At 41.8% G+C, this 13,860-nt stretch overlaps 1 protein-coding gene across 8 annotated transcripts in view; it reads right to left on the bottom strand.

Annotated features, from left to right (window-relative positions):
* Window positions 1-13,860, bottom strand: part of TLN2 (talin 2) — a 144,113-nt gene that overhangs the window by 39,962 nt on the left and 90,291 nt on the right. For all 8 annotated transcript variants that reach the window (XM_064722632.1, XM_064722631.1, XM_064722636.1 and 5 more), the window contains 9 exons: window positions 13,403-13,505; window positions 11,677-11,885; window positions 10,779-10,898; window positions 9,727-9,924; window positions 7,571-7,710; window positions 4,833-4,926; window positions 3,202-3,291; window positions 1,941-2,063; window positions 569-712 (listed from right to left, as the gene is read on the bottom strand). In XM_064722632.1, coding sequence (XP_064578702.1) covers window positions 569-712; window positions 1,941-2,063; window positions 3,202-3,291; window positions 4,833-4,926; window positions 7,571-7,710; window positions 9,727-9,924; window positions 10,779-10,898; window positions 11,677-11,885; window positions 13,403-13,505 — 1,221 coding nt within the window. The remainder of the gene's footprint in view (window positions 1-568; window positions 713-1,940; window positions 2,064-3,201; window positions 3,292-4,832; window positions 4,927-7,570; window positions 7,711-9,726; window positions 9,925-10,778; window positions 10,899-11,676; window positions 11,886-13,402; window positions 13,506-13,860) is intronic.

The following is a 13,860-nucleotide window of genomic DNA, read 5'->3' as shown; positions in this document are numbered from 1 at the left end:
GTCTTAAACCACAATGTTTAGGATCTGTAAAAACCAGCACAGAACAGGTACTATGTTTTAACCCACAATGTTTAGGACCTGTAAAAACCAGCAGAGAACAGGCACAATGTCTTAAACCACAATGTTCAGGACCTGTAAAAACCAGCAGAGAACAGGCACAAAGTCCTAACCCACAATATTTAGGACCTGAAAAAACCAGCACAGAACAGGCACAATGTTTAGGAGCTGTAAAAACCAGCAGAGAACCTGTAAAAGCCAGCAGAGAACAGGCACAAAGTCCTAACCCACAATGTTTAGGATCTGTAAAAGGCAGCACAGAAAAGGCACAATGCTTAGGACCTGTAAAAACCAGCAGAGAACAGGCACAATGTCTAAAACCACAATATTTAGGATCTGTAAAAGCCAGCACAGAACAAGCACAATGAGGTTACTGTGGGACAGTAACCACACTGCAGCTCTGCAACGCCAGCGTCCAAAGCCAGGCAACAAAGTCCAACCAAAACTCCTTGGATTGGACAAGAACAAAGCAAAATCCCGTGTCCCAACAGGTTTGGTCCCTCTGCATCACCTGGGATGGGCTGCTTGCTGGATCCACCAGGTTCTGACAGGCCATCTGGATCGCTTGGTTGGCACGGGCAAACTGGATTGGGTCAACGAGGCCCTGCTGACCAGCCTGGCTGTTGGGATCTGAGATACCGACCAGGTAAGCAGCCTGCAAATGGGGAAAAGAAGAAAACAATTCTAATAAATCATGTTCATTGTGTCTAGGATCTCTGGTAAGCTGGCCATATGTCATAGCACATGGTGGTCAGAGATTATTCAGAAATCGTACTGCGAAATACAATTACCATTTGGTTTTAGCAATAAATCACCAGAATCCACTGAAACCAAGAAAATATACCCTTACACTTGCAAAATATAATTAGTTGAAACAAAAGTAATAGTCCACTGTTTAGGCAAGTGCTGTTCCTGAAAGCATTGCTTGTCACTTGCACAGCCAATAGAGCTTTAAGGATTGCAGGTACTGGAAATTATTTACTGTATTAGCCATGGTTGGAGGCAGTGGAGGTTTTTGTCAAGACCATAAAAGCAATCCAGCAATGGCACTTGTGCTGAGTACAGATCCCACCAGGCCTGCAGCTGCTGGTCTCATTGCAGCCCAGAGTGGCTGATGGCCAACCTTACCTCCTCTCTCAGTTAAAAGTTTCATGCCTCTCAACAGCCACAACTTAACTGTCACAATCACACATGAAGATTCCTCATATCTCTTACAGATACAATTATCTGGCACCTTAACATGCCAGTAAGGCAACTCAGAAGTGAAGGAGATTTAGTCCATACCACGACATTACACATTTGGGGAAATTAAGAAGAGGTTTTCAGATGCAAAGCACGATCCCCACAGCCAAATCCTGCACCAAGGTGACTGTATCAGCTCTTTATAGCTCACTCAGTTATCAGATCAGTGAAACCACAGAGATCAGACCCTAATTTAGAATTTTGGTTATTCCAAAAGTATCTGAACAGCTGAAACAGGTTTCTTCTTAGTTCCAATGTCTGAAAATTGTAGTGCTCCTTAAGAACTTCTACAAACTAGAACTTGATTAATTACTTTTAACTGTGGCTTTTTTGTGCATTTCTCTATGATATAACAGTTCTGAGCTTGAGCTGCAAACATGAATTCCATATGCTGCAGATTTGCTTTATCCTCAGCAAAGTTTCCTTCTAGATGGCATCTCCCTTCCTTAGAAAATACTCATGTTATTGCACTCTGCTCCTCCTGCACTTTGTGCAATTTCTGTGACATACACAGAACACACTGTGTAATACAAACTCATCACTTGCTTGACCACAGGGAAGTGAATTTCAGATTACAGACCCAGAACATGAGCTTGCTAAAACATAAAAACTTAATTGCTTTACAGCCTTCAGTCTCTTACCTGAGCTGCTGCCTCTGTCAGGCCACAAAGAGCCTTGGATGCAACTCCAACACATTCTCCAAAGACCAGAAGATCCCCAGTTTTTGCATTCTGGGAAATGCCTGCCATTGACTCTCCAAGAACCTCAGAAATTAAAAAAAACAAAGTTAACTTCCAAATATGCATCCCTTCCACTTAGAGGCAAGCAATTGCTGGCCTGAAACCCATTTTTGCCCACAAACCCCTGGACTTATCTTCAGAATTTTTACACTTCTCTAAAGTGGGCCCATTGCTCTGTGTGGTGTGAGGGGTCAGCTCACCAACACTGGACTGACAGGGAACAGAAGCTCTGCTGCAGCTCAAATGACTGAGAGGGTACAGAATTACCCCTCATTCATTCTGCTGTCATCCATTAATTATTTTTTATTATTATTATTTAATAATTAATTAGTATTTAATTAACAGCTAACCTGGCATTAGGTGCATTTCACGCAGCCTGCATGGCAGTTCTGCAGATGCTGTTGACACCTACAGGATCATCTTTGTACCCAAACTCACTGAGGCTCAGTGGGAATGAACTGCACCTGGACTTCTGGAGCCATGTTAGGGTCAGAATGCACATGAATTCCCACAGTATGTCCCACTGAATTCAGTTCACTTGGATTTAAAATTCAAAATGAGCTCTGACTGCAGTAGAACATTAGATGCAAGATGACACACACATCCATTAGGTAATTTCATTTTTCTTTTACAGAAGAAGGAATATGAGACCATTCCAACAAATCAAATAATGACACAAAAGCCAGCTTCAAAGGAAGATGTACAGCAGAGTTGGATTAAAAGTAAGTGAAGAGGTTTCCCCACAGGTTTTCTGATGTGCTGGGGTGTCTGGACTGCTCAGACATTTGGCAGAATGGGATTTCATTGCCAAGCCCTCCCATTCATGCTTTGGGCTGTTCTAACACAGCTGCAGTCAAAATACAGCACCCAAAGCATGACATGCTGTCTAGTGCATGCCAAGGAGAGGAAGGGAGAGAGGAGAAGCTTTCAGAGCATTGTGTACCTGTCACTTAATTAAAAATTTCTTACTGAGGGAATACAGTAAGTGACCAAAACCTGAAATTACCTGTAAGGGACCTATCTCAGGCAGAGTTTATCAAGGAGTGTAGCAGACATTTTAGCAATAAACACTGACTGCACCTCTAACATTCAATATGCATGTGGAAACCTTTGAAAATCCAAACACATTTTATAACTCACAGTGAGGTGGGAAAAAAATTACCTTGGAGTTTTCCATGACGCCCTCAATACAATCAAAATATGAGAGATCACTCACAGGCTCATTTGGGTTATCCAGCATTCCCTTCACTGTCTGAAATAATGAAAGCAACTGATTATTGACAGAGTCTGAAACACTGAGCTGAGAAGAACACAGACCATCATGCCTATTCTGCTTATCCCAGTGCAAGCTGACATGTTTATCTCCAGCAAGCAGCCAAAGCTACACATTCCTGAGGGTGTGCCATGCAGGAAACCACAGCTGACAGGAACTGAGCTCTGGGAACTCCATGTTTGTGCACCAACAATCTCTTGGAAATTCAGGTTACCTCATGTTTGTGATGAGTGATATATGGCCAGAGGTGCAAGGCTTGACATGAGGCAGTCTGGTTTTCTGTCAGGTGTCAACAGTGTAACACATAGTTTTCAAAATAGTTTAATTTAATTTAAAATAGTTTTCAGTACTATTTTAAATTTCATAACCAGATTTAAAGAAGTGCTAAGAAAAGCAGCTGCCATTTGTTGAGCATTGTCTGGAAACACAAAGAGTTACTGAACTGAGTACACCTGCCTGCCTCTTACACTGTCAGATTCCCCCAACACAGGAAAATTTTCTGTCAGGGAACTACATATAGTTGGGTTTAATTTCTTTTTTTGAGGTGATTCTGAGTCCTGAATATAACAATGTGACAATCAGTCACATATTCATTGAGAAGAGTGAATGCAGTTAGATAACAAAACTTGTAAAAAGCTGCAAAAGGCAGAAAGCTAATTCTTTTATATATAAAAATATCTGTAGCACACCTTTTTTCAAGTCTTAAGGAAAACTATTTTACTGCCAAATATCATGCAGAAAAGACTTTTAATCCTTCTGATGAAAGTGAAATCAGTATGGACTTGCATATTAAGAAAAATCACAATATCCTGGAATGACTTTTGTATCCTTGTGATACTAAGGGCTGGAAATAAAAAGTTTAATGGTATTTTATGCTCTCCACAGAGGCCAGTCACCCCTTGATGTTTTGACCTTGACAGTAACCAACAAATATCTAGTTTAAATTAAAAGATTATTTCCTTCTGCTGACAGTGGCCTGTCTGTGATCAGTGAAGGTCTCTCAACTGACCCATTATTTAGCCAGCCAAACCTTTCACTCAGGACCAAGAACTTTTTGCAAGAGTCTGTACTGACACACACATTGTATCAGTTTGACAGGGAAGGCACAAACAAGGCATTAGAAGGCTACACTAAGAAAGGTCAAGGTAGGAGATTGCAAACATCGAACTAAAGTGGGATGTCAGCAACAACTTCTTGCAAGTGGAAAAACCAAGATATTGCAGCTCCCTGCAGTGCACTGGTGCAGTAGAAACGTCCATCTTGTCATGATTCTTCCTTAATGAACAGTAAGTATGAATAATAGGGACTAAAGTGTATCTTTGGAGGCAGGACAGAGGAGATGGGGACAGGGCAGCAAATTTCATTCTGGCCAAACCTAGCAGATGTTTACATGGGTTCCATGCTCACCCTGTACCCAGTTAAAACCCCTGCCACAGATGAAGTGAGAGGACAGTAACAGGAGCTATTCAGACACAGAATATAAGGGAAACAATAGAAGAACTTTTGACATATAGTAATACCTCCAGTTCTCTGAGTGCATTATCACATTCCTTCTGCCCAGGAGCTTGCTGGGTGCACAGTGTGATGAGCTGGTTTATACTCTCAGTCACAGCTCTGGGGAGAGTAGGAGGAAAAAAGGTGCATTTAAAAATTGAACTATTCCTCTTAGTAAAACTGTTGTTATTAAATGTATACTGCATAAAGATATAAAACTTGGATCATCTACTACACAGCTGAGCCCAGTGGCACCTCTGGGAAAACACTGGTGACAAAGGACACAACACCACTGGCAGCAGGACAAGGTGGTGCTTGTGACACAGTGTAGCTGCTAAAAGGTATCTCAGCACTTCTCCAGGTCTGACATTAACTGAATCATTTCTCAACTTCCACCCCAGAAGCCCTGAAGGGTCCAGAAACAAGTGTCTGGTATGGAAAACAATGGGGAATGTAAAGCAAATATTATTTACCTTTCTCTAGCAGTCTTGTCTCACATACTGCAACACACACAATCCTGCTATCTCTATAGTCTCGTAGTGAATCAGCCTTTTTTCTCTTTAACTAATAATTGATATTCTCCCACAGGTTTATATCCCCAGAGAACAGGTTATGCAAAGGCATTGTGTTCCTGTGGGAGCTCACAGCTCCTGCACACAGGCTGAACCTGACATACAACAGTCACTGTCTGATCAATGCTCTGATAACAGACAACATTCATTATAACTACATTAACTCAGACTCATGACTAACAAGCCAGGAAAGCGGCATCTAGAAGAAGAGAAAATCAGTGAAATTGGAGTGCATGGAGAATATGCTTTCCTCTGGCCTTGGAAACTGAACAGCATTTGCATCACTTTCCCTTTCAGAAAACAGGCACTTGATAACTTATCAATAACCTGATTACCTGGCTGGATGGTATCCTACTGTCCCAAAAGGAAACAGGATGTGCTTATTACATTTAACATGTTTATGATAAATTCCAGGGCAAAAAGAATGGAAACTAATAGACATGTTTAACTGAGACTCCTACCCTTTTCAGCAGCCTTGGTGTCCTTGTGGAGGACCTGGTGTTCACCTGCTGAACATCAGTGATTTCTATGCATCAGAAAATAGTCATTGCATACAGACATAGGAATGTATTACAAAAATTGACATTCTGTTCACTCCCAGAGAAACTTCACACAAAAATATCTTGTCTGCTGTTGATTCTAATCTGAGACACAATTCATATTGACTCAGAGAATATCAGCAATTGAAGAGAGAGAGTTATCAGCTTTCTAGAGGAGGCCACATGGTCTCACAAATATCATTATTGCACACCAGGTACCTCTCCCAGGAATCCATCCAGTGTACAGACATCACTCTGAAAACCATTTGGACACAGTAGAACCAGGAAGGTGGCCCCTCAAACACCAGTCCCAGAGTGGCAGAGGAATGCTAGATCCCTAAAGGCCACATCTGTTCTCATCAAATACAACACACAAATATTGGACCTGCAGGGAACTCTGCCAGTGCTGCTGCCCTGTCAGAGGTGGTCCAGAAAAATCCCTCCACAAGGAAGACAAGAATACTGAAAAGGTGGTGTCTCTTACAGCTGATGCAGATGGGGATGAAAGAAAGCAAACCCAGCAAAACCCCCAGATTAATCACAGTACCATAGATGATGAGAGAAAAATGAGAAGGAAAGCTATCATAAAATAAGGCAGCTGTGCCTCTTCTTTCATTTTCATAAGAGAGAAAGTACAAATATTTGTACTGATTGTATCATAGCAGGGAAAGAGAAGAGAGTCCTGGCAAGCTTGTCCCAAGCCAGAACAGGGGTCTGGGAAGGGAGCACAGTGTCAGCTCAGCACCTCAAACACAACCAGACCTGGTGCAGTGTTAACCTCACACAGCTCTGTGCTGTCTGTGTAAGGTCTCACATGCACACACACAGGACAGCCCAAGGCTTGACCTGGCTCACCTCCCTTTTTCTATTCAATGCTTCCACAGAGGGAATCCCAGCCTGGCAGGAACTTACAACTACCTGGTTTCACTGGGGTGAAATTGCTCTGCACTCCAATCAGGAATGCTCCAAGCCTGAAGCAGAAATCTGGAGCAGTTTGATGCTGACAGTAACAAAATCTCATGTGACTCCTTCACTTCTAAGCAGCCTGTCTTTGGTTATCTATAATTTTCATAGATGTTATTTATTTCCAGGGAGACAAGACAGATGCATTTTTTTTAAACAAAATACAACAAAGTAAAGTAGTGTGAGTCCTTAAGGAGCCCTTTACTCAGGGAGTGGATTTATAATCCTTAAAGTAAGGACATGCTCCACTGCAGAACTGTAGCATCTAACCCTTTCAAGCATTCCTGGTCACACACACATGCACACTGTTAGTGATAGGTAGCTATGATTTTTAAGCACATTTTATCTAAGAACATTATTCCATTTCTTTTCTTTCAGGAATTGAGAAGCTTAATGTTAACTATTGCCTTGTCAGAACACAGATGGTGAGAAAAGAGTAAGTAAAATACACTGGTTCCTTTCAGAAACCAGGCCAAGTCCTCAAATGCTGTTCCTATTTCCACAAGGGTAACAAGTTATCCCAGCTGAGGAACTACTCCAACTCTCCCCTGGCCTACTTCCATTTAAACAGAACTACAGGTTCCAGCCACGCACTTAACTGTCAATAGTAGAAAAATATATAAGCACAATATAAATACCACAGAGAAAAGCAAATATCCCAGGAAAACAAAGCAAGCAACACATCCTTACCTTGCTGCTGCTGCTAAGAGGTTCTTGGCATTAGGAGCTCCAGGATCAACAGACAGAGACTTGGCAGCCAGTAACAGCTTGCTGGAAGCCATTGAGATGCTCTTGAGGTTACCTATGACTTGAATCTGGTCCTCTTTAGTCTGGAAAGCCACAGCAGCATAACATTAAATACAAAATTAGCAATCAAGAGAGTGTGCTAAAAGCACACATGGAAAGCCAGTTTATTCATCCACCTGAAACCACAGACAGGTGAGCTCAGAGAAGGAGGGCTCTCACCATCCTTCACCCAGACAGGTGCCCCCAGCTTCACTTACACAACACAAAAAGACCCTTCCAACAAACAGCTTGGCTTCTAACACTGGTAGTATTCACAAATGAGCAATGGAGGAACTTCCCTACTTGTTGAACAATGCTTTTGTTGACAAAAGACTCTTATGTGTCTCTGCCTGGCACAACTGCTTCCCATTATTCAGTCAGTGCAGGCTCTCTGGCACCCTTTGTGCAGCCCACAGGCTTCTCCAGCATCTAACTGGGATTGCTCACACTAAAATATCCTCCAGGAAGCAATCTTTCCCAATAAAACAACTTTCTATAAGCTTACATTGGTCAACATTCTGACTTGGATGCTCTATTACTTATTTTAAGCCATTGCTTGAAAAGGGAAACCTGTATTTAAATCCAGTTACAGAAAATTATTGCATCTTTACAGTAAACAGCTGTGACTAGATTCTTCTGCCAATGATCAGTAGAAGTGAACCCATTTTTTCTAACAGTCTGTTCATAGTTTTAGGTAAAGGGGTTGTATAACATTCAACTGATAGAACAGCTTTTACTCTATATTTACTACATTGTACTTCCTCTCTACCCCTACATTTTGCTACTCACCCAAAATCCCTGATATTGCTTCTGTTCAGGCCAAATACCTACATACAGAAGGCCTTCTCATTTGAAAGATCAGCCATTAATAATTCAGAATAATAACCACCCCTGTGTCAGCAGGATCAACAAATTCACAAGGGCCACAAGGTCATCAGCAGCTGGATTCTCATTTCAAGCAGCCATTTGCAGCATCATTTCTACCTCTGCCTTCACTGAATTGCCTCAAACAAAACATTCTAAAAGTCAGTGTGGTCCACAGCTAAAGAGACAGTCAGGTACCTCACTACTGCTCACTTTCAGAGTCAGCTGTACATGGAGCCTAACTCACTTCACACATCTGGAACCTGAATGATGGAGTCCTGATGGAGAAAAACCACCAACCACTGTCAGATGTCTCATTTCTATGTACAAACTATCTGCTCTAGAGACCTTTCATAAATGACTTCAAAGGACTGACACACTCAGGCCCTCCTGGCCACTTTCTGGCAATCATTTCTGGGGTTTGCAGGGTCCTCCTACAAACCAGGGTAAAACCATCTGCAGATTCTTTTTTCTGCAAGTCCTCCCATCTCTTCTGATACACAATTCCTTTTCATATGCTGCCATGTGTTATGCTTAATCATTGCCAAATGACCAATTACTGTAGCTCAGCACAACTCCATCCACTAAGATAAACTGAAGGTGGTCTCTCCAGCTACCAGGAATGAGCTCAGCAATGTGTGACAACATTCCTGATTGTTAGAGCTCCTCAGAGTAGAACTCTGCCAGATTTTAAACCACTGAACACAAGTCCAGGTGCTTGCTGTCACATCCAAGGATGGCATTTTAGGCAGCCCTCTTCAAGTGCTTGCTCCACTCTGCAGCAGATCCACAGCACCATGGAGCAGTATCAAAGCATCCTTTCCTCTATCTACTTCACAAAAGTAGCAAAGAAAGGTGCTACATTTTGAACAGCATTCACCTAAATTATGCTCCATGGTAGTTCCACCAGAAAGAAGCAACCCTTTCCACAGGCTCAGAGGCTCAGCACACCTTTGTACCTTTGCAGCTCAAACTGCACAGAGGAGTATGAAGTTGTATTTCTGACTGGACACAGAAACAAATCCCAGCATCCTGAGGAAGATGCAAATGTTGAGTCCTGTCCTCTCCAGATAAGAGCTCCAGATGACTCCCTCACAAACATCTCCTCACACAGCAGCATGCTGTGCTGCACTGCAGTGCTACATAAACACTGCCAGAGGTTATGGCCAAGATTATCCCCATGATCAAGGACTTACTTGTGCTTGGCCAGCCATTTCAATACCAGCATCAAGAAATTCATCAAAGTCATCACTGAATTTGCCAGAGGCTGCAGCCAGCTCCCCACTTTGGCCCCGTGTGGCATGGACAACTTCTCCAGCTGACTGATTCAGGTCTGCTGCTGCCTGGTTCAGCTCACTCTGAGCTTCTTGAAATGACTTAGAACTTGGAGGTAGCTGTAAGAGACAAAGGTCAGTATTTTACTGTCTGTCACATCACACCAGCCTTTCCTGGAGAGTTCAGCACGTGCTGAGAATCCCAAATGCAACAGAGCAGTGAGCTGGGACTGTGGGACAGCTGTCAACCAGAAATCTGTCCAGCAACTTGTGTCCTACTGTTTCTTTCAAGGCACAGACAAGTCTGTAAGCTTTTTGAGGGACACAAATATTGGCAGCTCTTTAGAATTACTCTAAACTCTCTCTAGTAAACCAGTTTGGTAAAAACCTCCCTGGTTTTATCAAAAGTCATTGCACAAACGTATCAAAATACAATTCCTCCTTCATTCACAGGGTAACAAGGTCAGTGATAAATGCAGAAAAAAAAGCTGATCAAACAGTATAACCTTCTGGCAAATTACCAATGCAAAAAGGGTTTGTTGACATGAATGCAGTTAAACAAAGTAACAATTCTACTCTTTACACAAAATGACCAAGCATTTTTTTGACAGATCACAATGATCCTTCAAGTAAACTGATCACTTCTAGGTGGGAGATGAACTATAATTTTCTAATTTTCATATTCTTCAGAATGTCAAGTCATAGTTGCCATTTTCAAAACCAAAAAGTTAATACCAGTCTATGACCATTTTAATACTGCCTTCACAAGTCACAGACACATTTCACCTTGCCCATAAAACTAGAAAAATGGTATTTCAGTCTAAATAGCAGCTGCCTGAAGGTGCATAAACTTAAACACAGCTTACATGAAGTATACTTAGGGCTCATTTACTAATTAATGATTTGCCACATGAGGAACTCAGATCTGCTGTTCAGTTTTCTAAAATCTATTTGCACATGAAAAGCCATCTTACCGAATCCACCAGGAGCTTCTTGCTGGATTCCCCAATGCTCTTTAAGGCCACATCCACATCCTTTTGTCCAGGCAGACAATTCACACAGTTATTCAAGGAGTGAGACACTGCTTTTGCTACCTGCAACACACAGGTGAACACTTGCACACTCAGAGAGGTTTAAGTGCTCATTAATGGGAGGCACAGCCTCTACTCCATAGCCAGCAATTCCTACTTTCTGACCCTCACAGGAACATTTTTGCAACTTTCTCAGTTTGTTGTCCTGCAGTCTTTATTCAGGCTCACCCATGGGATAGGATGGTGTTGGCAGGGCAGCCCCACAATTGCTCCTGGCACCTGCAGCACTGCAGATAACTTCAGGGGATTCCCTTATCTATAAACTATTCACAGAAATTTGTTGCATGCCACTTTTTACACAGATCTGATTAAAACAAAGATATCTTCATAAGAAATTATTTACAATGCAGGCCAATTCTAGAACCTTTCAAATCAGTAAAAAAAATGAACCTGTCACTCCTAAAGTATTCAAACGTAGTGGTGCTACACGTGAAGAAAACATACACTCATCTTTTGAATATAATATGGATATAGATCTTTTATTTGAAAATTACCAGTTTAATGGCTGTCTCACTTTTGCAGTCAAGCAGTCTCCTCACATATGTTGTGGGTAAAAGCACAGAGCTGCATCTTTGTATGTTTTCCTAAGAGATGACTAAAATACCATACTTCTACCATTTACATTGTTTAACCTAGGCAGGATATTGTCTGAGAGCTGAATAGAAAGTTGAAATATCTATCAGCCTTATTTTCTGTCACTCTCTCTCCTTATTCAGTGCTGGTTTGGAATAAATTCACTGGGTGTTTGACAACTCTTGCAGCTGCCCAAGTCCCAGCTTACCTGGGCAAGTCTCTGCTGGCTGTCTGCGTCCCCTGGGGCAGCCAGGGCCTGCTTGGCCTCCTGGATCAGCATGGCAGAGCCTTCCATGACATCCCTGGCTGAATCCAGCATGGCATGGGCTGCCACAGGGTCACTGGTGGATGCTGCCACCCCTCGAGCTGCCTGAGCCAAAGTCTTCAAGGCCTGAGCAGTTTCTCTGGCAGCAACTCCTGTGGTCACAGTGCACCAAGGATTCTATTAGTACCTTTAAAGACAATCTTTGTGTTTCATGACATGATCTTGAAGGTAATGATCCTATTGCAAAATAACACTGCCAATGCAATTTAAAAGAAAACCTTCAAACAGGAACAAATTTGAAACACACAGAATCATTTGCTTATTGAAATGCCTGTAGTGAAGCCATAAAGTAAATGTTATAGCCCAAAAGCCACATTCTGGGTACAGCTCTCAGTGACTACAGCCTAGTGAAGCACTGAAAAAGAAGAAAAGCTAAAACCTGAAGATGAGGAAAAACTCATACTCCAAGCTATGGAGGAAGTGATTGTCTGCAAGAATGGTGTACAGGAGTTCAGAGCCACAGCACAACAGTTTAACTTCAAGCAATCAAAAAAAGATGATTTGGAATGATACAACTTGATATAACCTAACATCACTGTGAGTAAAAACATATAAAAATAACTGAGTGAAGTCACAGAAAGGATGTAATAAAATTACCTTCTGCTAAAGGACATCTATCAACTGCAGTGCTAAGGCATAGGACTATGTGAATAATGGTCTCCTTCTGTTTATGAAATGATTGAAAAGGAACTCATTGCTTTGTAGGGTTTCCTACAATCTGATGATGAGAGCTACAAGGTTTGCCTATTCATAATCAGCTGCAAGTATCTGTACTCCCTTGCCTGGTGCCTACTTGTGCACAACTGTGACAGAAACATGAGCTATCTTGATGAAACTCCGCCTGCTGCAAATGAAAGCAACTCAAAGTTCTAGAGCCCAGATGCAATTATAACCAATGAAGTGGTAATTGCCACAACACATTTTATCAGGAATATTAGAGAAAAAATCTTATGGGAGCATTTGCAACAACAGAATAAGGACACAGAACATGTTACCATCTACGAGTAAGCTTCTGTCCCTCCTGCAGAGCATTTTTCTTATCAAGGTATTTTTGTTTCTAAACTAAAAGTACAGGTACAAAACAAAACTGCAGCATCTGTGTGCCCAGGTTTCCTATTGGCTTCACCTCAAACCATGCAAATGTGCTCAATGAATGTGCCAGAGCAGCTGCATTGTACAGGAACTGGGAACAGCTAGGAAGAGAGGCAGTTCTGAATGTCACCAAGCTGTCCCCAGCTATGTTTGCACCCTGTAGCTTCAAAACACATCCAAGGCACCCTGTAAACCTTCTGCAAGGACACAGCAACATTTCCAGTGGCCCTGACCTTTAAAATGCAATACATTTTATTTCAGCCTTTCACAGTTTCAGTGGCACATATTTACAAAAACAACAGATGTCCCAATCTATTCTGATTAAAGACAGAGCAGATTGCATCACTGTTCTTTTATGAAGTGTGAGTCACGCTCAATTCTTCATAACTTACCACAATTCACTATCAGCACTATAAAAAATATGGAATTTCTTGATTTAAGCAGTCTGTGATAGGAAAACCTTTCCTCAAGGTGATGGAAAGCAGAGGTTTCAGAGCCATTATGGATAAAGCAGTACCTGTGTAGTGCTCGTTGCCCTGAGCAGCACAAGTTAACAACTGGGCCATGGAAGAACCCACGGCTTTGGATGTGCTTCCCAGGTCCTGAGTGCACTTCTCGAGCTGTAAAAAATTGCAAAGGACAAATGACTTAGTTTAAGCTCAACAAAAATACACTTTGTTTTAAATAGTACTGAAAAATTCCTTATTCCACAAAAACCACCTCAGCTTCTGAACATACACACAATTTCTCTGAAATCTGACTGACTGTTCAGTCAGGATGAAATAAATTAACATATTAGGTAGTGTGAACAATAAAACTATTTCACAATTGGCAATGGAAATAAATACCTTCATCCAAGGAAGGGCTTTCCCCCCATCACCAAATAAACCATTTCATTTTCTATGCCTACTAGAACTGGCTATCCTGAGTTCTTATCATTGTCACTATTGAAAAGCAATTATTTTTGACAAGACC

The sequence above is a fragment of the Zonotrichia leucophrys genome, chromosome 10, assembly GCF_028769735.1.
Source record: "Zonotrichia leucophrys gambelii isolate GWCS_2022_RI chromosome 10, RI_Zleu_2.0, whole genome shotgun sequence".
Lineage (NCBI taxonomy): Eukaryota > Metazoa > Chordata > Aves > Passeriformes > Passerellidae > Zonotrichia > Zonotrichia leucophrys.
This window is presented reverse-complemented; position numbering and strand designations above follow the sequence as displayed.